We start from the raw sequence: 24,868 nt of genomic DNA, 5'->3' as shown, positions 1-24,868 counted from the left end.
CTGTGGCAACGGTGAGGAGGCAGATAACTTCCTGAGGCTCGGAGGGGAGTGACATACAGGACACCTGTCACTGTTACCGTCACCGCAGCACAGACCTGCAATGGTTCAATGTTGTCCCCTCTCTTATTTTAGCAGAGTTAAAGCCATTGTTATCAAAGGCCCTCTGCCTCAACTCTGACCTGGCATCGATTGATAGATTGGCCTCCCGACAAGCAGTGTCCCAACATTGGTTCAGCCTCATCAACCAGCCTTGGTTCAGCCTCATCAACAGATATATCATTGGTTATGTTAGCATAAATGAAGCAGTGTCAGCATCAAGGCCACGAAGACAAAACTGTTGAGTTTTGCCCTCTTTCTCCCACAGCGCACCCATGTAATCAACATAATTAGATACACTTCTCTCTCTCTCTCTCTCTCTCTCTCTCTCTCTCTCTCTCTCTCTCTCTCTCTCCCTCTCAGGAACGGTTCCAAGTGAAAAATCCACCCTCTGCTTACTTGCTGAAGCTCAGAAGTTATCTTGACCAGGGAGGGATTAGTCGTAAGGTACTGTACCATTACATTCCTGTACCAGGCCCGTCTGGGCTATGGCTATTTTCAAAAATATAATTCCTTGAATTAATCACTGATATCCAATGAATTTGCAAAAGCTACTGTATGTTTAAAAAAACAAACATCTGGTTTCATCCTTAGCTACGTAGGTCACTGCTTGTTTAGTTCTCTATACACCATCAAACATTTCTCCACAACGATAACGACCTTGTTGTGACAGTTCAAGAGGCGTGTCCAGGAGTCCACACAGGTCTTGAGAGAGCTGGAAATTTCCCTGAGGACCAATCATATTGGGTGAGACCTGCCCCCCTTACCCAACTTTTCCACTTACTCAAATCTGTTGGTTGTTTTTATATATTTTTTAACAAATTTACCAGTTAATTTGACTGTGAACACATTGTCATCTACAGCAACGACCTAGGGAATAGTTACAGGGGAGAGGAGGTGGGATGAATTAGCTCATTGATAATTCTAAAACCGCTCTAAAGGAATCCTGTAAAAGAGCATTGGGTGAGAGCACTGAAATATGATACAATGATTTGATATTCATATGTAAACCATAAGATGCTGGATTTAGGCTGCTATTTGGCAGTTCCAGTCAGATGTAAGTGCTTTTGTAAACTATGCACCACAATTGCTTGTTGTAAAGTGTGGGAATGAAGTCGTAGTGCTTGTGAGATTCTTTCAGCGTTTTGTCGAGTGAGATTGATGTTTTAATGCTGTGGTTACTGTCACTTGGATAAACCAAAATTCCAGTTGTGTACTTACTTATTTTTGTGTGATATTTCATGTTTTTTTCATTTTCACACAGCACAAAAAAATGACAATGACAAACAACAACGAACACAGTCAACACCACACAATGTAACACAGTACGCTGTAAACAAATCAGTTGTGAACTTCTGAATACTCTGGTTATGTTTGATTGTTTGTTGATTGATTGTAAATTGATGTTGTGTTCAAGTGTCACAGTACAGTATGTACTAAATTGTTAATTGTTTTAAGGTGTGCCAATTGGGTCTTATTATCCTTTCCCCCTCCTGTTTCCCATCCTATCCTGTTCCCCTTCGCTCCAGCTGGGCTCAGGAGTTCCTCAGTGAGGAGAACCGGGGCCTGGACTTCCTGGTTGACTATATGTCTTTCGCCCAATGTGCCGTCACGTGAGTACCACGTCTATGTATGGATAAGACAATCTGAGAGGAAAAGGCAAGGTTTTGACCTTGAGTGTCCATCCTGATGTGGTTCTTTATGGGGGTTCTGGGTCTTTCCTGCTTTTTTGGGGATACTTTAGTAGTTAAAAATATCAGAGGGCTTTAGATCGAACATTTAACATAACTTGAATATTCCATATTGATAATATTGTTTCACCTATACCATTCATGTCCAAATCCCTTCTACAGATATAGGATCTTAATTTGACCTATATTGTCACAGCAAAATAATCCTGCAGCAACAGAATTTGAATTTTTTGGTCCATAATGTTGCTTGATTGGTGGTTAAGCTATTGCATTGCCAAATGTAGGCTACATTAAAAGTGCAAAACTGCTAGTATAACTGTGTGTTAGTGTGGGTTTTCAGTGAATGTATGTAAATCACAAAGTTAATCTGCATTTCCTGCAGTGCAGGAAAATTCTCAGCAACAAAAAAGGTATCAAATTAAGATCCTACACCTGTACTTTGGACCCTCAGCTATGACATGGACAGTTTGGACAACGGGACAGCCACACCGGACAAATCTGTGGAGGACTTGACGAGGAGTGCCGGTAACTCTCCAATCCATAGTGCTTCTAAAGCTGCTCGTTCCCTTACTGTGAGGTGAGTGTCACCAGGAACTGGAGAGAAGTACGGTGCCGCAATGAACGCATAAAAATCTGTTTGTTGGATGGGACTGAGGTTGGACTACACTTGTAGTTCTTGCACCCTGGATTCATGGGCGTTACTTGTAAGGAAAGAACCATGACTCCCAGTCCTCCGGTACCCATACACACACACACACACACACACACACACACACACACACACACACACACACACACACACACACACACACACACACACACACACACACAACGTGCACACTGCCCCTAACCCCCATGGGAGTTGATGTGTCTGTAGATTGATCTCTGTGGATGTCTGTGATTGACGTTACTGCATGGTTGGATCAACGCAGCGGGTGTCAGGGTGACACACATAAACAAACACACACACACACACACACACACACACACACACACACACACACACACACACACACACACACACACACAGACAGGAGATGATTGTGGACTTCAGGAAACAGCAGAGGGAACACCCCCCTATCCACATCGATGGAACAGTAGTGGAGAGGGTAGCAAGTTTTAAGTTCCTCGGCATACACATCACAGACAAACTGAATTGGTCCACTCACACAGACAGCATCGTGAAGAAGGCGCAGCAGCGCCTCTTCAACCTCAGGAGGCTGAAGAAATTTGGTTTGTCACCAAAAGCACTCACAAACTTCTACAGATGCACAATCGAGAACATCCTGGCGGGCTGTATCACCGCCTGGTACGGCAACTGCTCCGCCCACAACCGTAAGGCTCTCCAGAGGGTAGTGAGGTCTGCACAATGCATCACCGGGGGCAAACTACCTGCCCTCCAGGACACCTACACCACCCGATGTTACAGGAAGGCCATAAAGATCATCAAGGACATCAACCACCCGAGCCACTGCCTGTTCACCCCGCTATCATCCAGACGGCGAGGTCAGTACAGGTGCATCAAAGCTGGGACCGAGAGACTGAAAAACAGCTTCTATCTCAAGGCCATCAGACTGTTAAACAGCCACCACTAACATTGAGTGGCTGCTGCCAACACACTGACACTGACACTGACTCAACTCCAGCCACTTTAATAATGGGAATTGATGGGAAATGATGTAAATATATCACTAGCCACTTTAAACAATGCTACCTTATATAATGTCACTTACCATACATTATTCATCTCATATGCATACGTATATACTGTACTCTATATCATCGACTGCATCCTTATGTAATACATGTATCACTAGCCACTTTAACTATGCCACTTTGTTTACATACTCACCTCATGTATATACTGTACTCGATACCATCTACTGTATCCTGCCTATGCTGCTCTGTACCATCACTCATTCATATATCCTTATGTACATATTCTTTATCCCCTTACACTGTGTATAAGACAGTAGTTTTGGAATTGTTAGTTAGATTACTTGTTGGTTATTACTGCATTGTCGGAACTAGAAGCACAAGCATTTCGCTACACTCGCATTAACATCTGCTAACCATGTGTATGTGACAAATAAAATTTGATTTGATTTGACACACACACACACACACACACACACACACACACACACACACACACACACACACACACACACACACACACACACATACTTTTATATCAACATTACAGTATCATGAGATACAGAGGCAGGCCAGCACTGTGATATAAAAGAGGTCTGACAAATTCATTGGATCAGATTCAGGGGATATGGTCTGCTTTCTGTATATCTCTGTTTCTCTGTCCCACCATACCCTTTCACGCTACTGTGGACTGTGTTGTAATCCTCCTATAGATATATTACATCTCATTCAAATGATAGGGTGGTGTCCCTGTTGAAATGTTTAATAAAACAAGTGGTCCATGGGGATTGACAACCTGATACACTTTGAAGTAAATGACATTATAGCACGGTTCAATGACATTCCTTGCCATGGGACAAATCAAACCTGGGACAATGTTCCTTCTTGTGTAATAAAAATCCTTTGCACTGTGTTTCGAATAACCCGGAACGAGTGTGGTCTGCATGAAAATGTTCTCAAAATGTCTCGGGAACGTTTCTGGTTGGCCGTACCCTTGTGAGAATCTTAGTACGGCTGGTATTGCTTACCACGTACTGTAGCTTAACCTGTAGCGTCAAGGTGGACTCGTCTGTCCCAAGCTTTCGTACACACACATACACATGTACACACACATGTAAACAGACAGACGAGTCCACCTTGACGCTACAGGTTAAGCTACACTACATGGTAAGCAATACCAGCCGTACCAAGATTCTCACAAGGGTACGGCCGGCAGACAGATGTGCGCACACGCACACACACACACACACACACACACACACACACACACACACACACACACACACACCTCTATCCTCTGTACTCTTTTTCATCTGGAGGAGCCTCGTACCTGTCACACCAACTGTTTGGTAGGGTAAACGTTGGAAGCAGCCTTCCTCCATCTCAGCATTCTCATCTATGTTGTAAATATGGCGCAGACGGGAATGTGAGCAATGTCTGCCCAGGGCAAAACCCTCAGACCTTCCACCGACCAACAGGCATCTGAGAGGGTTCATGTTGGGGCCCTGCCTGCCTGTCATTGATGCATCCAAGAGGGGTGTGTGAGAACGTATCTCGTTTATCGCCTCAGTCCTCTTCTCTTTCTACCCGTTTTTTCCTCTGTTTCTCCCAAAACATTTTGTCCCTCTTTCGCTGGTGTCTATTATATATATTTTTTCCCCTCCTTTCAATCACTCAGATGTCATTTAACCAAAATATTTCAAAGTGATTATTAGCATGACTATTGCCATGTGGATGTGGCAATGAAAGCTTCATTGTGTCCTTCTTTGATTGCATCATCTTAGACAAAAATGAGTCCCATTCAGCCTTAAAACACATGACGTTGTGGGGCACAGGGCTAATTTGATCTCTTCTGAGTTTTGAAATATATGCACATTATAAACGTGCACAAATTACACATAGGGTTGGGATTTTATAGTTGTTCAAACTGCGAGGGCTTTGATGGAGGCGTGTCACTACAACCATAATGCTATGTAATAACCTCTTTATGTAATAACCTCTTTATGTAATAACCTCTTTATGTAATAACCTCTTTATGTAATAACCTCTTTATGTAATAACCTCTTTATGTAATAACCTCTTTATGTAATAACCTCTTTATGTAGTAACCTCTTTATGTAATAACCTCTTTATGTAATAACCTCTTTATGTAATAACCTCTTTATGTAGTAACCTCTTTATGTAATAACCTCTTTATGTAATAACCTCTTTATGTAATAACCTCTTTATGTAGTAACCTCTTTATGTAATAACCTCTTTATGTAATAACCTCTTTATGTAGTAACCTCTTTATGTAATAACCTTTTTATGTAATAACCTCTTTATGTAATAACCTCTTTATGTAGTAACCTCTTTATGTAATAACCTCTTTATGTAATAACCTCTTTATGTAGTAACCTCTTTATGTAGTAACCTCTTTATGTAATAACCTCTTTATGTAATAACCTCTTTATGTAGTAACCTCTTTATGTAATAACCTCTTTATGTAATAACCTCTTTATGTAATAACCTCTTTATGTAGTAACCTCTTTATGTAATAACCTCTTTATGTAATAACCTCTTTATGTAGTAACCTCTTTATGTAATAACCTTTTTATGTAATAACCTCTTTATGTAATAACCTCTTTATGTAGTAACCTCATGTTATTACTAATGCAGCGTTATGCATTAGTAATAACATGTCAATAACAGCTACGTTTCTCACCGGGCAGATTCAACGCTCTCCACAGCAGGAAAGCGATGAGGAACTCACGCCTCGTCAGTCAGAAAGACGACGTTCACCTCTGCATCATGTGCCTCCGTGCAATCATGAACTACCAGGTACAATTCAACCTATAACACTTAGCCAGGCAGGCCCATCCACCTTCATCTCTACTGTTAAAACAGAGTGACTCAATAGCATTAGCTAGGAGAAGTAACATTTATTTTCAGCGTCATGGCTTGGTAGTCTTACACACCAATAACTTTGTCTCCCTCCTACGCTGTAAATTCACTGTCCATCAAAAAAAAGCGACAGTTGCCAGGCTTTGCGTCGGTATGGATCTTGTCCACACTGCATTGTGTGAAATACGACTGAAGGTGGCGATGACTGACAACTGTGTGTACGTGTGTGTTTTAGTCTGGGTTTAACCTGGTGATGACCCACCCGTGTTGTGTGAACGAGATCACCCTCAGCCTCAACAACAGGAACCCCAGGTGAGGACCAGTGTTATTAGTGTGTGTGTGTGTGTGCGTGTGTTCGTGTGTGCGTGTGCGTGTGTGTGCGTGTGTGTGCTTGTGTGTGTGTGTGTGTGTGTGTGTGTTTGTTTGTGTGTGTGTAATGTACACTTGTACCCCTCAGGACCAAAGCACTAGTGCTGGAGCTGCTGGCTGCTGTATGTCTAGTGAGGGGCGGTCATGACATCATCCTCTCCGCTTTTGACAATTTCAAAGAGGTAAGAGGGGTATCCATGAAGACAGTATTTTCACCAACACTTCCTGTCAATCCCCCACACCCCTCTGAAGTCTCCCATCCTCATATTGCACGTCATGCAGCAGAAGTATTCAAATCTTACCCTACGTGGTCCGGAGCCTGCTGGTTTTTGGTTCCACCTGATAATTAATTGCACCCACCTGTCTAAATCAGTCCCTGATTAGAGGGGAACAATGAAAAAATGCAGTGGAACTGCCTTTGAGGTCCAGAGTTGAGTTTGCGGGTCATAGAGGCTCCCAGTTTCCCAAATCTCCCATTGACAACAACACACAATTTACGCAAAGCTTACGTGACTTACATGCAGAGATCTGAAAAAGTCAGGATGTAGCCATCAGTCGTCTTGATTTCCTTGTGAGCACTGCACATGCCAAATCAACCTATTCAAACCCCATCCAAAGATATCACCCAATGACCCCCCTGGCAGCTGTCATGACAGTTGTCCACTATAAGCAGAGGGGGGGGCACAAAAATTCTTAACAGTTGTTGGCGACGTGACAGCTGGACTTCTCCCCACTGTCTGTCAAGGGAGCAACTGTTGCCAACAGAGGAAGACCCCTGTGGATAGCGCTAGCCAGACATTGTGATGTAGACCTGGGTATTATTAGCAATGGGCAAAGACAGAGAAGCCACAGGTCTTAGCATGAGATGCCCTACTGCAACCTGTGGTATTTACGGATAGTTGCCCCTGAGCTCTGATCTGTGGTCAGTTTTGTCTTTGAAGTCCTGATTGGTATACAGTGCCTTGCGAAAGTATTCGGCCCCCTTGAACTTTGCGACCTTTTGCCACATTTCAGGCTTCAAACATAAAGATATAAAACTGTATTTTTTTGTGAATAATCAACAACAAGTGGGACACAATCATGAAGTGGAACGACATTCATTGGATATTTCAAACTTTTTTAACAAATCAAAAACTGAAAAATTGGGCGTGCAAAATTATTCAGCCCCCTTAAGTTAATACTTTGTCGTGCCACCTTTTGCTGCGATAACAGCTGTAAGTCGCTTGGGGTATGTCTCTATCAGTTTTGCACATCGAGAGACTGACATTTTTTCCCATTCCTCCTTGCAAAACAGCTCGAGCTCAGTGAGGTTGGATGGAGAGCATTTGTGAACAGCAGTTTTCAGTTCTTTCCACAGATTCTCGATTGGATTCAGGTCTGGACTTTGACTTGGCCATTCTAACACCTGGATATGTTTATTTTTGAACCATTCCATTGTAGATTTTGCTTTATGTTTTGGATCATTGTCTTGTTGGAAGACAAATCTCCGTCCCAGTCTCAGGTCTTTTGCAGACTCCATCAGGTTTTCTTCCAGAATGGTCCTGTATTTGGCTCCATCCATCTTCCCATCAATTTTAACCATCTTCCCTGTCCCTGCTGAAGAAAAGCAGGCCCAATGATGCTGCCACCACCATGTTTGACAATGGGGATGGTGTGTTCAGCTGTGTTACTTTTACGCCAAACATAACGTTTTGCATTGTTGCCAAGAAGTTCAATTTTGGTTTCATCTGACCAGAGCACCTTCTTCCACATGTTTGGTGTGTCTCCCAGGTGGCTTGTGGCAAACTTTAAACGACACTTTTATGGATATCTTTAAGAAATGGCTTTCTTCTTGCCACTCTTCCATAAAGGCCAGATTTGTGCAATATACGACTGATTGTTGTCCTATGGACAGAGTCTCCCACCTCAGCTGTAGATCTCTGCAGTTCATCCAGAGTGATCATGGGCCTCTTGGCTGCATCTCTGATCAGTCTTCTCCTTGTATGAGCTGAAAGTTTAGAGGGACGGCCAGGTCTTGGTAGATTTGCAGTGGTCTGATACTCCTTCCATTTCAATATTATCGCTTGCACAGTGCTCCTTGGGATGTTTAAAGCTTGGGAAATCTTTTGTATCCAAATCCGGTTTTAAACTTCTTCACAACAGTATCTCGGACCTGCCTGGTGTGTTCCTTGTTCTTCATGATGCTCTCTGCGCTTTTAACGGACCTCTGAGACTATCACAATGCAGGTGCATTTATACAGAGACTTGATTACACACAGGTGGATTGTATTTATCATCATTAGTCATTTAGGTCAACTTTGGATCATTCAGAGATCCTCACTGAACTTCTGGAGAGAGTTTGCTGCACTGAAAGTAAAGGGGCTGAATAATTTTGCACGCCCAATTTTTCAGTTTTTGATTTGTTAAAAAAGTTTGAAATATCCAATAAATGTCGTTCCCCTTCATGATTGTGTCCCACTTGTTGTTGATTCTTCACAAAAAAATACAGTTTTATATCTTTATGTTTGAAGCCTGAAATGTGGCAAAAGGTCGCAAAGTTCAAGGGTCCAGTCCAGTAGTTATGAGAAACCTCTCCCTAGAGCGGTTAATTACATGGACATTGACCAGAGCAGACAACTTTTTCAGTAGCAAAAGGTGTTCTATCAAAATGTCTGACATTCACTCGTTTTCTCTGACACATGTCTGGCGGCATGTGGAAGTATCAGAACACATGATATATCAGCATTGGTTATTTACAGTCAGTGGCGATTTTAGCGTGTAAATCTTGGTGGGGGAAATTCAAAAACTTGGATGGATGCATGGCAGCAAAGCCACTACACAACACAACATAACACAATACTAAACAATACATGAATTGCACCGTAATGGTGACAAACTGTTAGGGCCTACATAAAGCTGTCCCAACAGCAGAGCTTTCTTTACAGCACAATGGAGTGAATCCTTACCACTGCTACACCTGGCTATCAGCAGAGCCTTGTCTGGCAGCAAAACAGTTCATTCAGCCTCATTTACTGCATTTTCAAAAACAATAGCAGACAGCTGACTTGCTTAAACAAATGTGGTTACTACTGACTCCTTGTGGATTTGTGAAAGTCGATAAGAACTGCATTCTCCTTCAATAATAACCAACGCCAAAATGAGTTTTGACTTTTAAACCATACACGAACATCATTCCATTTATGTTCAGTAAATTCATAATGTTTATTCTTATATCATTAACACTTAGCTCTAAGTATTAGCAAGTGCACACAAACAAGCTGCGACGAGGTAGGCCTATTCGTTCAGCAATTTTAAAATGGACACCGACAGAAATTCAGATAAATGTTACAGTAGTTCAGATAAATTCAGTAAGATGTTGGGGCCTTAACTTACCTCTTCTTTAAGTCACCACACAGAGTGAGAGAGAGGGGGAGAGAGAGAGGGGGAGAGAGAGTGTCACGCCCTGACCTTAGAGAGACGTTTTATTTCTCTATTTGGTGAGGTCAGGGTGTGATGTGGGGTGGGCATTCTATATTTTGTATTTCTTTGTGTTTGGCCGAGTGTGGTTCCCAATCAGAGGCAGCTGTCTATCGTTCTCTCTGATTGGGAATCATACTTAGGTAGCCCTTTTCCCACCTATGTTGTGGGATCTTGTTTTTGTACAGCTCTTGTAGCCTACGGAACGATACGTTCGTTTTGGTTTCACTATGTTATTTTGTTGCTGGTTCTCAAACAAACAAACAAAACAACTAACGCAATATCAACTGGAATTACAAGGGTCTATTACTGAACTTTTTGTTGAAAACAAATATTTGAACAGGAAGCATGGTTACAGATCCAATAACATTATATAATATCCCCTCCTCGTGAAGGAAAACACACGAGCTAATTATAATACACAAAGTAAGCAAAACAATGAAATCATTCCAACATTGCCTAAAATGCTGAATAAAATACTAATAAGGTAGACCTATATAAGCAATAGGCCTATAATAATTGAGCTGTACAAACTATGGCATAAGGGATGGATGAGCGGATAAGAGGCCATCCGTAATTTCGATTAAGACTTTAATGAGCGAGCTAAGATGGACGTAGTCAATATAACTATTTGTTCAGCACTTTTGAAAAGTAAAGCGACAGAATTCAGGACATTAGCCGTTCTTACAGTGTTCTCCCTGTATACCAAGTCAGAACCGTAGGATAAATAAAGGGGGCATATAAGCAGACAATGAAAGGTCTTACAATATTCGATGATGACATTTCTCTAAAACAGGCTATAGGCTACATGTGCACCAGCAATTCAGAACAGTAGGCTGAGGGGGAAAGGTACCAAATTATTAAGGTGAGGCACATGGGCTACGAACAGCTTACTACACAATATAGGATTACTTTCTTAGCTACAGTATACACATCTCCCTGGCATATTACATAATTTATGCAGCAGTATACATTACATTTTTGGACTCGTTGTGGTGGTGCTGTGCTCACTTGAACAGGAAGGCGGCGCGGCGGTTCTTCTTGTGGGCACATTTTGTCATAAGAATGTCTCATCAAAGTCTGGCATTCTCTAGATTTATGGTGCTTTCAAGACAACTGGGAACTCTGAAAAAACAAGGCCGAATCATGACATCCAACATCTTCAGGTTGGAGCTCTAGAAAGAGTTCCAAGTTGGATGACCGTTCAGAACGTATTTCCCACTTGTCTTGAACTCTCTGAAGTCTGAGATTTCCCAGTTCCAAGTTGCCAGTTGTTTTGAACATGGAAGACATCATGCTGCATTGACAGCATGGCCAATGTCTTCAACCTTTTCTGGCCCATGGACAATGTTTATCCTTTTAAACTTGGAAAAGAGACCCTTTCAGACAGATGTTTTAAATCCTTAAACCCAGACGTGGGCCACAGACCCTCTCCACCGAATAGCAGGTAGGGGAAGCAAAATAGCGATTGCTTTGCAACGCTTGCAGTTATTCACTGATTCCTTTCAAACCACTCATTATTGAATTTGCAATTCCGACTTGTTGTGTAATGTTTATGTCCAATGGGTGATGAGCACCGATACGTTTTATCTATCATTTCTCTTCATATGACAAGGTTTGAAAAGGATTTGGCAGAAGATTGCCGACGTGATTCATGACGATGACTGCTTGTCTAGCTTGCTAGCTAAGATTGTGAAAGTATGACGTTGACAAGATCAGTCCAATCAAAGCCATGGTAGATATAACGTGATTTGAAGCCATTTTATCTGTGGCCAATGACCTTGAGCCTTCTTGAATGGGCACTTCCAATGTAAATCTATGACAGCACCCAAGGGGGATTGAACTGCCTAGCTTCTGCGTTGACGTAGTTTCCCCTTGAGTGGCAGAACACCGAGCCAATCAACGCACACGCTCTGTATTTTCCGTTGACTGCCCCTCCACCACAGAAAGCACTGAGCTAGGCTGAAACACCTGCATTTTGGAGCTGCCTTAAGAAAGAGACAATGTTTGTATGCGGCTTTATTCACTCAACAAATGTGTTTTTACATTGTTTGCAAACTGATATGTGACACGAATTAATGCCAAAATAACATTCAAAACAGGCAACAGCTACTGCTCCGCCTCCCCTGAATGATGGGTAGTCACTGCTTACAGTCCATCTATTTAAAACCCTATAATGTGCCACTCAGCGATAGGCATCGCTCAAACAATGCTCACAAAGTTGTGAAATATTGATTGACCTTTCAACACTTTCAAATGAGCCTGATAAAAGTCCATAACTGTAGTATCCAGAGCTCTCGCCTTCTCATATCCTAATGACGCACACTGCTTAAGCAATACCTTAGAGTAGTGACCTTGCATCAGCTGCAGTTCTGGCATCAAAAGTGACAGTCATGTTGGTATAGCACGGACAAACCGTGTGGGTGAGAGATAGATGGAGGGAGGGAGCGAGAGATGATAGATAGCACATGGTGGAGGAGTGTAGAAGTGGAGGCGGAAAGACGGAGTACCAGGCTGGCTCTTGTTGCCCACAGTGGCAGAGCGTGGGCATTGTTTGGGTACAGGCTGGCAGGTTGAAGAGCAGGCTTGTATTGTTTAGTGGACATGAGTGGGCTGGGGGGAGGCGCTTTAACCCTTAAAGACATATCACTGCATGTTCAAAACAGCTATTGGATATCACAGGATAGAACAGTCTAACTGATGCATTTTACTGTTTATGAGAGTGTTCTGAACCCACCTTTGTATGGCCGAGTGATGCTGACATTATAGCTTTCATTATTGAAGTAAGTTAACTTCCCTTTTAGAAGTAATTTGCGATAGCCTGGGGTAAAGAGGACGGGAGAAAAGCATACAAAGTGAAATATGGGTTGCGTGGGGTACAGGAAGCTGTATTTAAGGATACACTGCCACCCTATGCATATTTGTGGTGTTGCAGTGCAGAATTATGTGCATAGTGGTAAACCTTTTCCCCTTCAATCCATGTCGTTCATAAGGTATGTGGAGAGAGGAGCCGATTCGAGAAGCTCATGGAGTATTTCTCCAATGAAGACAGCAACATTGACTTCATGGTGAGTCTAACTCCGAATTGCACAATTCATGTTTATTAGGTCCATCTCCTTCTCTTGATGCACAGAAGAAAAAATGCTGATGGGGTGGGGGCCACAAAAATATTGAATTCATCATGAGGGGCCGTATCACGGGTCTGCTCTGCGTATTTTGCCATTGGGCGGAGAGAAAAATGTGCAGTTTTACAACACATTTCTTGCCATTCTACATATTTAGCTGTAAGATGGAGGAAAATGTTTGCCATTTTTAATATAATAACTGATGATCAATGGGCCCCACCCCGGTCGGTAATTTGACCATGCTTACTATAAGTATGGATAGCTCGCCACTCGACTAACTTCCCAATCTAAAAACATTTAGCGGACATTTTGAAATTCTATTCTATATTCTATTATTATCAAAAGTAAGTTGAGACCCTGACTGAGTTCCTAATTTATATATATATTTGTCGTGAAATTGGTCTGCGGCCTACAAGAGGAGGGGAGGGAGTGTACCACGCCGTCTCCTACTGTTTATATCCACCAGGTGGCGTGCATGCAGTTCATCAACATCATGGTCCACTCCGTTGAGAACATGAACTTCAGGGTCCATCTGCAGTATGAGTTTAGCCACCATGGCCTGGATGACTACCTCCAGGTGAGTGATACTGAATCACGGAGAGAAGTTGCCCCTTACCACTGATACGTCAAATCAAATTGTATTTGTCACATGCGCCGGCTGAATGCAACAGGTGTAGACTTTTACCGTGAATTATGGTCAGTGGTTTTCAGAAAATATCCAAATTTATTCACTGATTTGTGAATAATGTGTCTTATAATACCTCATAAATACCTTATGAGATTGCATTAGTACAACTGTCTTTCCTTATCAGAACCAAAAACCAAAAGACACATAATTCTGTTGTTTTATGTTTCTGTTGTCATGGGAGACAAGATTTGAAGGTTAACAAATGCATGTGTGAGCACATAATTACATAGAAAAATAGTAATGTATCTCTGTGTTTGTCTATGTATATGTGTGTCTGTGTTCCTCTGTCATGTGCAGAGGTTAAAGTTCACGGAGAGTGACAGGCTGCTGGTGCAGATCCAGGCCTACCTGGACAACGTGTTTGATGTGGGGGCTCTGCTGGAGGATGCGGAGACCAAGAACGCCCTGTTGGAGCACATGGAGGAGCTGCAGGACCACAATGCACAGGTGATCATGTGGCCATTGTGTACAAACAAGAATGTGTACAAGAGCACACATCTGCTATGTCAACTTTATATTGATGTGTTGCACCTGGACGAACTTGTTCATGCTTTTGTTGTGTTTGAATGACATTGTGTTTGAAGGTTTATAATAAGAAGATTGTATGTACTGTGTTTTTTTTACCCATCTGTACAACTCTATATAAATGTGTGTGTGTGTGTGTGTGTGTGTGTGTGTGTGTGTGTGTGTGTGTGTGTGTGTGTGTGTGTGTGTGTGTGTGTGTGTGTGTGTGTGTGTGTGTGTGTGTGTGTGTGTGTGTGTGTGTGTGTGTGTTATAGATAAGCAGCAGATTGCAAGAGAGTGAGAGGGAGGCGTTGGAGACAGTGTCAGAGTTGGAGAAACATCTCATCCAGACCACCAAAGAGGTTGAGCTCCTAAAGGTATCATCTAACTAATCAAATCAAATCAAATTTATTTATATAGCCCTTCGTACATCAGTTGATATCTCAAAGTGCTGTACAGAAACCCAGCTTAAAACCCCAAAGAGCACGCAATGCAGGTGTAGAAGCACGGTGGCCAGGAAAAACTCCCTAGAAAGGCCAAAACCTAGAAAGAAACCTAGAGAGGAACCAGGGGTGGCCAGTCCTCTTCTGGCTGAGCCGGGTGGAGATTATAACATAACATGGCCAAGATGTTCAAATGTTCATAAATGACCAGCATGGTCAAATAATAATAATCACAGTAGTTGTCGAGGGTGCAGCAAGTCAGCACCTCAGGAGTAAATGTCAGTTGGCTTTTCATAGCCGATCATTAAGAGTATCTCTACCACTCCTGCTGTCTCTAGAGAGTTGAAAACAGCAGGTCTGGGACAGGTAGCACGCCCGGTGAACAGGTCAGGATTCCATAGCCGCAGGCAGAACAGTTGAAACTGGGGCCGCAGCACGGCCAGGTGGACTGGGGACAGCAAGGAGTCATCATGCCAGGTAGTCCTGAGGCATGGTCCTAGGGCTCAGGTCCTCCAAGAGAAAGAAAGAAAGAAAGAAAGAAAGAAAGAAAGAAAGAAAGAAAGAAAGAAAGAAAGAAAGAAAGAGAGAATTAGAAAGAGCATTCTTAAATTCACACAGGACACCGGATAAGACAGGATAAGTACTCCATATATAACAAACTGACCCTAGCCCACCGACACATAAACTACTGCGGCATAAATACTGGAGGCTGAGACAGGAGGGGTCAGGAGACACTGTGGCCCCATCCGATGATACCCCCGGACAGGGCCAAACAGGAAGGATATAGCCCACCCACTTTGCCAAAGCAAGCCCCCACACCACTAGAGGGATATCTTCAACCACCAACCTACCATCCTGAGACAAGGCCAAGTATAGCCCACAAAGATCTCCGCCACGGCACAACCCAAGGGGGGGCGCCAACCCAGACAGGAAGATCACATCAGTGACTCAACCCACACAAGTGACACACCCCTCCTAGGGACGGCATGAAAGAGCACCAGTAAGCCAGTGACTCAGCCACTGTAATAGGGTTAGAGGCAGAGAATCCCAGGGGAAAGAGGGGAACCGGCCAGGCAGAGACAGCAAGGGCGGTTCGTTGCTCCAGAGCCTTTCCGTTCACCTTCACACTCCTGGGCCAGACTACACTTAATCATATGACCCACTGAAGAGATGAGTCTTCAGTAAAGACTTAAAGTTTGAGACCGAGTCTGGGTCTCTCACATGGGTAGGCAGACCATTCCATAAAAATGGAGCTCTATAGGAGAAAGCCCTGCCTCCAGCTGTTTGCTTAGAAATTCTAGGGACAATTAGGAGGCCTGCGTCTTGTGACCGTAGCGTACGTGTAGGTATGTACGGCAGGACCAAATCAGAGCGATAGGTAGGAGCAAGCCCATGTAATGCTTTGTAGGTTAGCAGTAAAACCTTGAAATCAGCCCTTGCCTTAACAGGAAGCCAGTGTAGGGAGGCTAGCACAGGAGTAATATGATCACATTTTTTGGTTCTAGTCAGGATTCTAGCAGCCGTATTTAGCACTAACTGAAGTTTATTTAGTGCTTTATCCGGGTAGCCGGAAAGTAGAGCATTGCAGTAGTCTAACCTAGAAGTAACAGAAGCATGGATACATTTTTCTGCATCACTTTTGGACAGAAAGTTTCAGATTTTTGCAATGTTACGTAGATGGAAAAAAGCTGTCCTTGAAACAGTCTTGATATGTTCGTCAAAAGAGAGATCAGAGTCCAGAGTAACGCCGAGGTCCTTCACAGTTTTATTTGAGACGGCTGAACAACCATTAAGATTAATTGTCAGATTCAGCAGAAGATCTCTTTGTTTCTTGGGACTTAGAACAAGCATTTCTGTTTTGGCCGAGTTTAAAAGTAGAAAGTTTGCAGCCATCCACTTCCTTATGTCTGAAACACAGGCTTCTAGCAAGGGCAATTTTGGGGCTTCACCATGTTTCATTGAAATGTACAGCTGTGTGTCATCCACATAGCAGTGAAAATTAACATTATGTTTTCGAATGACATCCCCAAGAGGTAAAATATATAGTGAAAACAATAGCTGTCCTAAAACGGAACCTTGAGGAACACCGAAATTTACAGTTGATTTGTCAGAGGACAAACCATTCACAGAGACAAACTGATATCTTTCCGACAGATAAGATCTAAACCAGGCCAGAACTTGTCCGTGTAGACCAATTTGGGTTTCCAATTTCTCCAAAAGAATGTGGTGATCGATGGTATCAAAAGCAGCACTAAGTGCTAGGAGCACGAGGACAGATGCAGAACCTCGGTCTGATGCCATTAAAAGGTAATTTACCACCTTCACAAGTGCAGTCTCAGTGCTATGATGGGGTCTAAAACCAGACTGAAGCATTTCGTATACATTGTTTATCTTCAGGAAGGCAGTGAGTTACAGCTTTTTCTAACATTTTTGAGAGGAATGGAAGATTCGATATAGGCCGATAGTTTTTTATATTTTCTGGGTCAAAGTTTGGCTTTTTCAAGAGAGGCATTATTACTGCCACTTTTAGTGAGTTTGGTACACATCCGGTGGATAGAGAGCCATTTATTATGTTCAACATAGGAGGGCCAAGCACTGGAAGCAGCTCTTTCAGTAGTTTAGTTGGAATAGGGTCCAGTATGCAGCTTGAAGGTTTAGAGGCCATGATTATTTTCATCATTGTGTCAAGAGATATAATACTAAAACACTTGAGTGTCTCTCTTGATCCTGGCAGAGTTGTGCAGACTCAGGACAACTGAGCTTTGAAGGAATACGCAGATTTAATGAGGAGTCCGTAATTTGCTTTCTAATAATCATGATCTTTTCCTCAAAGAAGTTCATGAATGTATTACTGCTGAAGTGAAAGCCATCCTCACTTGGGGAATGCTGCTTTTTAGTTAGCTTTGCGACAGTATCAACTACAGTCCATGACATCCATGACATTCACAAAGAAGACTTGCGTTAGTTTCTGAGCTAATGCCTAGGCTGTAGCTCAGAGGGCTAACACATGGACATGTGTGTCTGTGTAACAGGAGAGTCTGCGGGAGTCCTGTTCCCAAGTGACCATTCTACAACAGAGGGAGATAGAGAGAGAGATAGAACGAGAGAGGGAAAGAGAGAGGCAGAGGGATAGAGATCGTTCGGCCCAGGCCTTGGCGGAGCTGGAGGAGAAAGTTCAGGGGCTTGTGGACCAGCAGCTGATTCGAATGGAGCGCTCGTCCTCGGGACACCTGGACCTCCATGTCGTCCCTTTCATCCTTCCTGTTTCCATCCATGCTGAAACAGGTGGGCTTGCAAGCCACACACATGGGCTCAGAAACCATGTCAGAAATATACATTTATTTTGGTTTATGGAATCAAATTCATCACCAAAAATGTTGCCTTTTTTCATATTTCCCTGCTTCCACAGAACAAATCACGACTGTCGATGGCCCTGTGGCCCCTCCCACATCTTTAGTCCTGCCCCCACCCCCTGCTCCTCCATTACCTGGTGCAACAGAGGTCACGGCACAAGCTCCTCCTCCTCCTCCTCCTCCTCCTCCTCCACCTCCTCCTCCACCTCCTCCTCCTCCTCCTCCTCCTCCTCCATGCTCGACGGCAACACCACCTCTGCCCCCCCCTCTTCCAGGGCGTGGTATAGCCCTCCCCCCAATACCTCCAAGCATTGGAATGGCCCCACCATTTGGGGGTAAGCATGATGGACACACTGGTAAGCTAACACGCGATATAGGTCAAGATAGTTCTGTCAGTCGTGGCTCTAAAGACGAAACGTTCACTTCATTGATCCCCACCAAAACTAATGTGTGCCTATTCTGGACAGGTAACAGAAACAAGAAGGCCATTCAGACTAAGTACCGTATGCCTTCATTCAACTGGCAGGCCCTCAAACCCAACCAGGTGGCTGGAACCATCTTCAATGAGCTGGATGATGAGAATGTTTTGGGGGTGAGACCCCAGTACCCTGCTAGCTATCTTCTTACAATCTGTATTCTTGTCCAACTCAATATGTCCTCATCTGTCTGCAGCTGCTGTTTCTGTTTCTACTCATTCCAGTCTTCCCAATCCCTCTTCCTCTCTGTTTCAGCCGCTCTCTAGTTTCTCTTTCTTCTGTAATCCTGAAATCCTATGTAGTTCTCTTTCTCTCGCTATCTGATCTGTCTCCCGCCATATGACAAAATAGCCTGCGGTATCAACGGCCAGTCTCGATGATGTTTAACTGTAAATCGTTCTCACTGAGTTTGGCCATTACCAAAAGCTCATGAATTAGTTATCCACCTCTCCCCTCCATGTCCTAGGAGTTGAACATGGACGCCTTTGAGGAGCAGTTTAAGACCAAGGCACAGACAGCCCCGGCTGACGTGGGGACTCTGAGAGCGAAGGTGGCCCAGAAGATCCACAGCAAAGTGTCCCTACTGGAGTCCAACAGGGCCAAGAACCTGGCCATCACCCTGCGTAAGGGAGGCATGGCCACCTCGGACATCTGCACCGCTATAGAGACGTATGTGTCTGTTATCAAGTTGTTATAAGAAAAATACCACGTCATTTGTACATAAGATTAGATATAGTAAGAGGGTTGGTTGAATGCCCTGACTGTAAGTCGCTCTGGATGACCAAATGTGATATGTAGTACTTTTTGTATTATGACTGTGTATACACAAAGAGAGAAACATATGGTTGTCTATGGTTTTACTAAGCATTTGATAGTAACTGATCAACTTATAACCAATGTGAAATGTGTGAAGACTCATTACACTCATAACTCACTTCTGTTGTCAGTATACAGTAATCTCAGAATATGAACAGTCTCTGTAGTAAGTAGTAGTTGTACATCAGTGGTGGTCAGTGTTGTTAAAGATGAGGGAGGATATTTTTTTTTCTTTGTGAGCATGGCCTTATTTCTATTAGAGCATATTGGATGACTGTCATTCATATTCCATTCACCCAGTTCAATGTAACAGCGATAGGTGTAGGCTATTACATGATACTCAAATTTTCCCTATACCCATCATGAGGTTGCTACAACCTAGCCTATGAATGAAAGTTTACAACGTAGATGCAGAGAGAACAATTTGAGGAGACAGACAGTGACACATGGACAGACAGTGATACATTCAATACCGTCTTGCACACTCTTGTCTGCATTTAGCTGATATAGGATGTAGTCATTAGTCCAACAGTTGCAAACAAAAGTTTCTATTGGACAAATTCAGATATGTTTATCCCCGTTTTGTTCCGTGTAGGAAACATTTTGAACATAAATCGGCGGAATGAATCCACCCCTGATCACGCATAAACAGAATCCTAAGCCTCCTAGGTTTTGTATTGAAACCAATGTACCCAGAGGAGGACGGAAGCTAGCTGTCCTCCGGCTACACCATGGTGATACCCTACAGAGTGCTGTTGAGGCTACTGTAGACCTTCATTGTGTTTTAATCAATTATTTGGTGATTATATTTAGTTTAGTTTTATCTATTTTTTTACGTTTTCCCTTTTTTTTCCCCTTCTGAAAGTCAATGAGGAGGATGGTCCTCCCCTTCCTTTTCTAAGAAACCTCCACTGTTGTACATAACCCTTGACCCCCCCCCCTCCCACCCACACACACACAGGTATAACCAGGAAGCTCTGAGCCTGGACTTCCTGGAGCTGCTGGAGCGTTTCATCCCCTCAGAGTACGAAGTCAAGCTCATCCAGAACTACGAGCGAGACGGGAGGCCCCTAGACGAGCTCCCCGAGGAGGACCGCTTTATGGTGCGCTTTGGCAAGATCCCACGGCTAGCCCAGCGCATCAGCACACTCACCTTCATGGGCAACTTCCCCGAGAGCATCCACCTCATCCAGCCGGTCAGTAGAAAACACTAAAAACAATGTTGTTTAAAAATGGTTTCAATGTTATTTCAATGTTTTTGTCATGGACAGTAGTTGGGTGCGCAAAGGTTCACCATAATATCATAATTCAATAATAATGTACGTTCGTTCCCATCTCTCCAATAGCAACTCAATGCAATCATCGCTGCCTCAATGTCAATCAAGTCCTCTAGCAAGCTGAAGAAGATCCTTGAGGTACTGTAGGAGACAGCGCTTTTGATATACTGCATGGATGGTTTGTGTTCAATTGGTTAGTTTTGTATGTTTACACAGCATTGGTGTGTCAGTTTGGTATGTCTCTTCTGTTCCTAAGATCATCCTAGCCTTTGGAAACTACATGAACAGCAGCAAGAGAGGAGCAGCCTATGGGTTCCGCCTGCAGAGTCTCGACTTGGTGGGAAAGACTTCAAGCAGACATACTGTATTTATCAACCAAATCTTAGAGGCACATTTTGTGTTCCTTTTCCCACGACAAGGCACATTGCTCTGGTACTCCAACCCAAGTCCATAAAAATCACTTGGGTTATCAGAATGTCGTTTTAGCACAGCATCAAATGTATTATCTACAGTAATTATTCAAATGAGACTCCACCTCAGTGAGAGATCCAGAGATAACCGATTTTGACAGGCCTTCTCTGAATCAGCCACAGTGACTGAATGACTAGAACACTAAGGTGGAGCTGGGGAGTATGCCTCTTAACTCAAATTATTGCTGAAGATAATTAATGACAGGCAGAGTTACCCAAATCATCAATTAACTTCAAAATTGATTCCATTGGAGACTGCATCATCCGGATGGGTCACATCTTATTTCAAATTTGCATGGAGTACTGTATCCCCTGATTTTCATTATCTGATCCCAGATCTGTATGTGCTTTCGCCAACTACCACTGACTACCACTGTCATAAAGAAAATACAGGTCTGGGATCAGGCTAACCTTTTCACATTGTATCCTTTTCTCCATTGGTTGCCTCTAAATATATGGCTCTGGTTCAATCTAGCTCTTAGACACTAAGTCCACAGACCGGAAACAGACTCTGCTGCACTTCATAGTGAGCATCATCCAGGAGAAATACCCTGAGCTCCAAGCCTTCCACAGCGAGCTGCACTTCATGGACAAGGCTGCTCTGGTGTCCCTGGATAGTATTCTGCAGGACGTGTGTGCCCTGGAGAGGGGCATGGAGGTGACCAGGAAAGAGTTTGCCGTACAGGAAGACAACCCTGTGCTGCAAGATTTCCTCACCAGCAACAATGACCTGCTGGACTCTGTAGTAGAAGATGGCAAGACTGCCCAGGTCAATTCTCCCTACTAAATATAGAATATTGTAGAATGAAAAAATGTCAAAATGTACAGCCTACTAAATAAACTTAGTAATGGTTTAATGACGCTAGAATAAATGAATTTAGGAGAGGGTGATAATATTTGTATAACATGAGTACTACTGCTACAGAAAACAATGATGTACAGTATAATGAAGGTCTGATCATTTTTCTTCTCCTGTTAGGATGTGTATGAATCAACAGTGGAGTACTTTGGAGAGAACTCTAAAACCACACCTCCCTCCATGTTCTTCCCTGTCTTCGTGAGGTTCATCAAGGCCTATAAGGTTAGCCACCACATTGATTAATTACATGTATTGATTGATTAAATGTATTCATATAGCCGACATTAAAAAAAAAAGTTCATGTATCGACATAGTAGACGGTGCTGAGCTCTTTGCTACACATCAAACAGTAACTGTTGTACTAGTGTGACAGTGTACCATACATAAATGTTATTTTTCTGGTTCCGGCAGCAAGCAGAGCAGGAGAATGAGCAGAGGAAAAAGCAGGATGTGTTGTCCAGAGAAGGGAGAACAGGGCCACCGTCGACATCAGCCAAGCCTGAAATAGCACAGAAGGTAGTCGGTGACACATTAGCAACCACGCAATAGAACACAAAGAGAGTTGACCTACTTCGTTTACCCTCAAAACATGTATCATTTTGATTTTGACCCCCAACTCCTTTTGGCTGCCCTTTGACCCCAGCAGGTACCTATGATGCCCAAGCTGCCCCAGATGGACCTGATAGCAGAGCTGAAGAGGCGGCAGGTGATCCCCCTGGTCCGGGAGGGCAAGGATGGAGCCATCGAGGACATCATCACAGGTGGGCCTTGTGGGGTCAGGGGTCAAGGTCTCCCGTACAGTGTATGTCTGCTGTGTATGTGTAATATAATGAATATACAATTCTGAAATTAAACTAACGCGGTAGCTGTGGTATACACTTGTAGAAATGTACAGTATGATAATGCTTGTTTTTCTGCACAATTTTTTATGCCATTTTTCGCCATCCTCCATTTTCACAAATACATTATAACTATCATCATGCAATGTCCACTACCACGTCTTCTCATACCCTTTCACCTTATCCGTTCATTCCCTTTTTCATGTCGTTCCCACTCATTCCCATGGGCATATGTCTCTCCTTCACCCTCTTCTCTCTTTCTTTATCTCTCTCTTTCTCTGGGGTTTTCAGCTCTAAAGGCTGTGCCCTTCACGGCTCGCTCTGGCAAGCGCTCCTCTCGCCTCTTCTGCGACTCTGGCTTCAGTGATGAGAGCCCCACATAATCCAGTCGGAAGTGTGTAGGTCTGTCTTTCGCTCTCTCTGGAGGTGTCTATGACTCCTGTGCAGCACTTTCCCTGTCTGTGGATATCTCTGTTTCTCTATGTCTCTTGGTGCAGTTGTCGGTCTGTGTTGGTCTGTCTGTGTTGGTCTGTTTGTGGTGGTGGGCAGGTGTCAGTACCAAAGCATGCTTAGACCAGTCCTGTTCCAGGTTGTGATCTCACAGTGTTGTTGCCATCCATCATCTCTCATGCTAGACCTGAGGAACCAGCCGTACAGGCGGACAGACGGGTCCCGAGTCAGCGCCAAGTGGAAGCCCGGGCAAAAGCTCCAAGTCTCCTCCGATATTTCCCTGTGAAAGCACACACACTCGCGCTCCATTCAAACAATCACTCTCATTTCATTTCATGGATATAGAGTGCACACAAACTTGAAATATCTCCCCTAGACTTAACCCAGCACTGCAGGTGATTGGTTCTACCTGTGGTTCAGCCCACAACAAACCTCACTGTTGACTGCCTGCTCTCTAAGTACAGCTTCAGGTATATTAGATTGTGAGGTGCTGTTTCCTAATACTTCTCTGATCCCCAACAAAACACCTACAGTAAACACACTCTATTTCCCTGTAAACACATCCTCTTTCTACATACTGCTAAAGGAGTAAGGGCTTGGCCATGGATGGACTACAGTTCAACGGCATGATTTCAATGAGAATCACCCTCATTCTCTACTATCTTCATTAGAGGTTTTGGACATGTTTAAAGCAGATTGAACACTGGGACTGTGTATATAACCATTAGTAAAAGCTAGACAAGACCCTACATTTGTTTGTCATATTAATAGCTTATTCTATTTGTGGTACTCAGACGGCTGCAAACTGTCAATCCCAATAACTGCCGCATCGGGTGTAAAAGCATGATGACCTGTCCTTTTGTCCTAGCGCTAGTAGGATTACAACAGCTCAGGGCGGAGCTTAGAACAAGATTTGTACTATATTTAAATTATTTTTTAATATAGAAGTGTATGGATAACCTTTTTCTTTGTTTCACTATTTTGGGTTTGGACTAATAAATATTTTATACAGCAATTGTCTGCTACTTTATTTATGACATCAGAAGTCATGAGACATGAAGTTGGTTTAGAGTTCTACAGACACTGAATGAATTTGAATCGAGTCCTTTCGTGTACAAGAGGATCACTTTTATTCTCACAAAAACACAACAGGAAGGTACAAAAGCAGCGGTCTGTTAAGTACCATAGTTGACTTTCTCACAACAAGCAGCAACGGTTCTTTCAATACATAGAATTGGCATAGCATTTGCACTGTTAGTTGGTCTTTAACATTCATACTATGTTACTTCACCATTCTTCTTCAGTACTCACAAACAACACTTATCTCACACAGCAAGCATCACTCTCAGAATAACAGTAGTTGCGCTTCAATATTTGAACCTCTTTTTCTTTACACTAACGTTGACAGTAAAATGGG

General features: G+C 43.2%; 1 protein-coding gene across 1 annotated transcript in view; it reads left to right on the top strand.

Annotated features, from left to right (window-relative positions):
- The window catches only part of LOC139367472 (formin-like protein 1), a 51,998-nt gene extending 27,532 nt beyond the window's left edge, over positions 1-24,466 (top strand). The window contains exons 3-26 of the mRNA XM_071105689.1: positions 460-543; positions 770-843; positions 1,626-1,709; positions 2,239-2,364; positions 6,155-6,263; positions 6,562-6,638; positions 6,784-6,877; positions 13,145-13,219; positions 13,743-13,853; positions 14,262-14,411; positions 14,744-14,845; positions 17,944-18,196; positions 18,321-18,620; positions 18,732-18,856; positions 19,207-19,409; positions 20,518-20,752; positions 20,903-20,971; positions 21,090-21,170; positions 21,779-22,072; positions 22,283-22,384; positions 22,574-22,678; positions 22,806-22,923; positions 23,293-23,403; positions 23,637-24,466. Coding sequence (XP_070961790.1) covers positions 460-543; positions 770-843; positions 1,626-1,709; positions 2,239-2,364; positions 6,155-6,263; positions 6,562-6,638; positions 6,784-6,877; positions 13,145-13,219; positions 13,743-13,853; positions 14,262-14,411; positions 14,744-14,845; positions 17,944-18,196; positions 18,321-18,620; positions 18,732-18,856; positions 19,207-19,409; positions 20,518-20,752; positions 20,903-20,971; positions 21,090-21,170; positions 21,779-22,072; positions 22,283-22,384; positions 22,574-22,678; positions 22,806-22,923; positions 23,293-23,384 — 3,063 coding nt within the window. The 3' untranslated portion in view covers positions 23,385-23,403; positions 23,637-24,466. The remainder of the gene's footprint in view (positions 1-459; positions 544-769; positions 844-1,625; positions 1,710-2,238; positions 2,365-6,154; positions 6,264-6,561; positions 6,639-6,783; positions 6,878-13,144; positions 13,220-13,742; positions 13,854-14,261; positions 14,412-14,743; positions 14,846-17,943; positions 18,197-18,320; positions 18,621-18,731; positions 18,857-19,206; positions 19,410-20,517; positions 20,753-20,902; positions 20,972-21,089; positions 21,171-21,778; positions 22,073-22,282; positions 22,385-22,573; positions 22,679-22,805; positions 22,924-23,292; positions 23,404-23,636) is intronic.
- The last annotated feature ends 402 nt before the right edge of the window (positions 24,467-24,868 follow it).

The sequence above is a fragment of the Oncorhynchus clarkii genome, chromosome 16, assembly GCF_045791955.1.
Source record: "Oncorhynchus clarkii lewisi isolate Uvic-CL-2024 chromosome 16, UVic_Ocla_1.0, whole genome shotgun sequence".
Taxonomy (NCBI): Eukaryota; Metazoa; Chordata; class Actinopteri; order Salmoniformes; family Salmonidae; genus Oncorhynchus; species Oncorhynchus clarkii.
The sequence above is the reverse complement of the archived record's forward strand: the minus strand, read 5'-3'. Positions and strand labels throughout refer to the sequence as shown.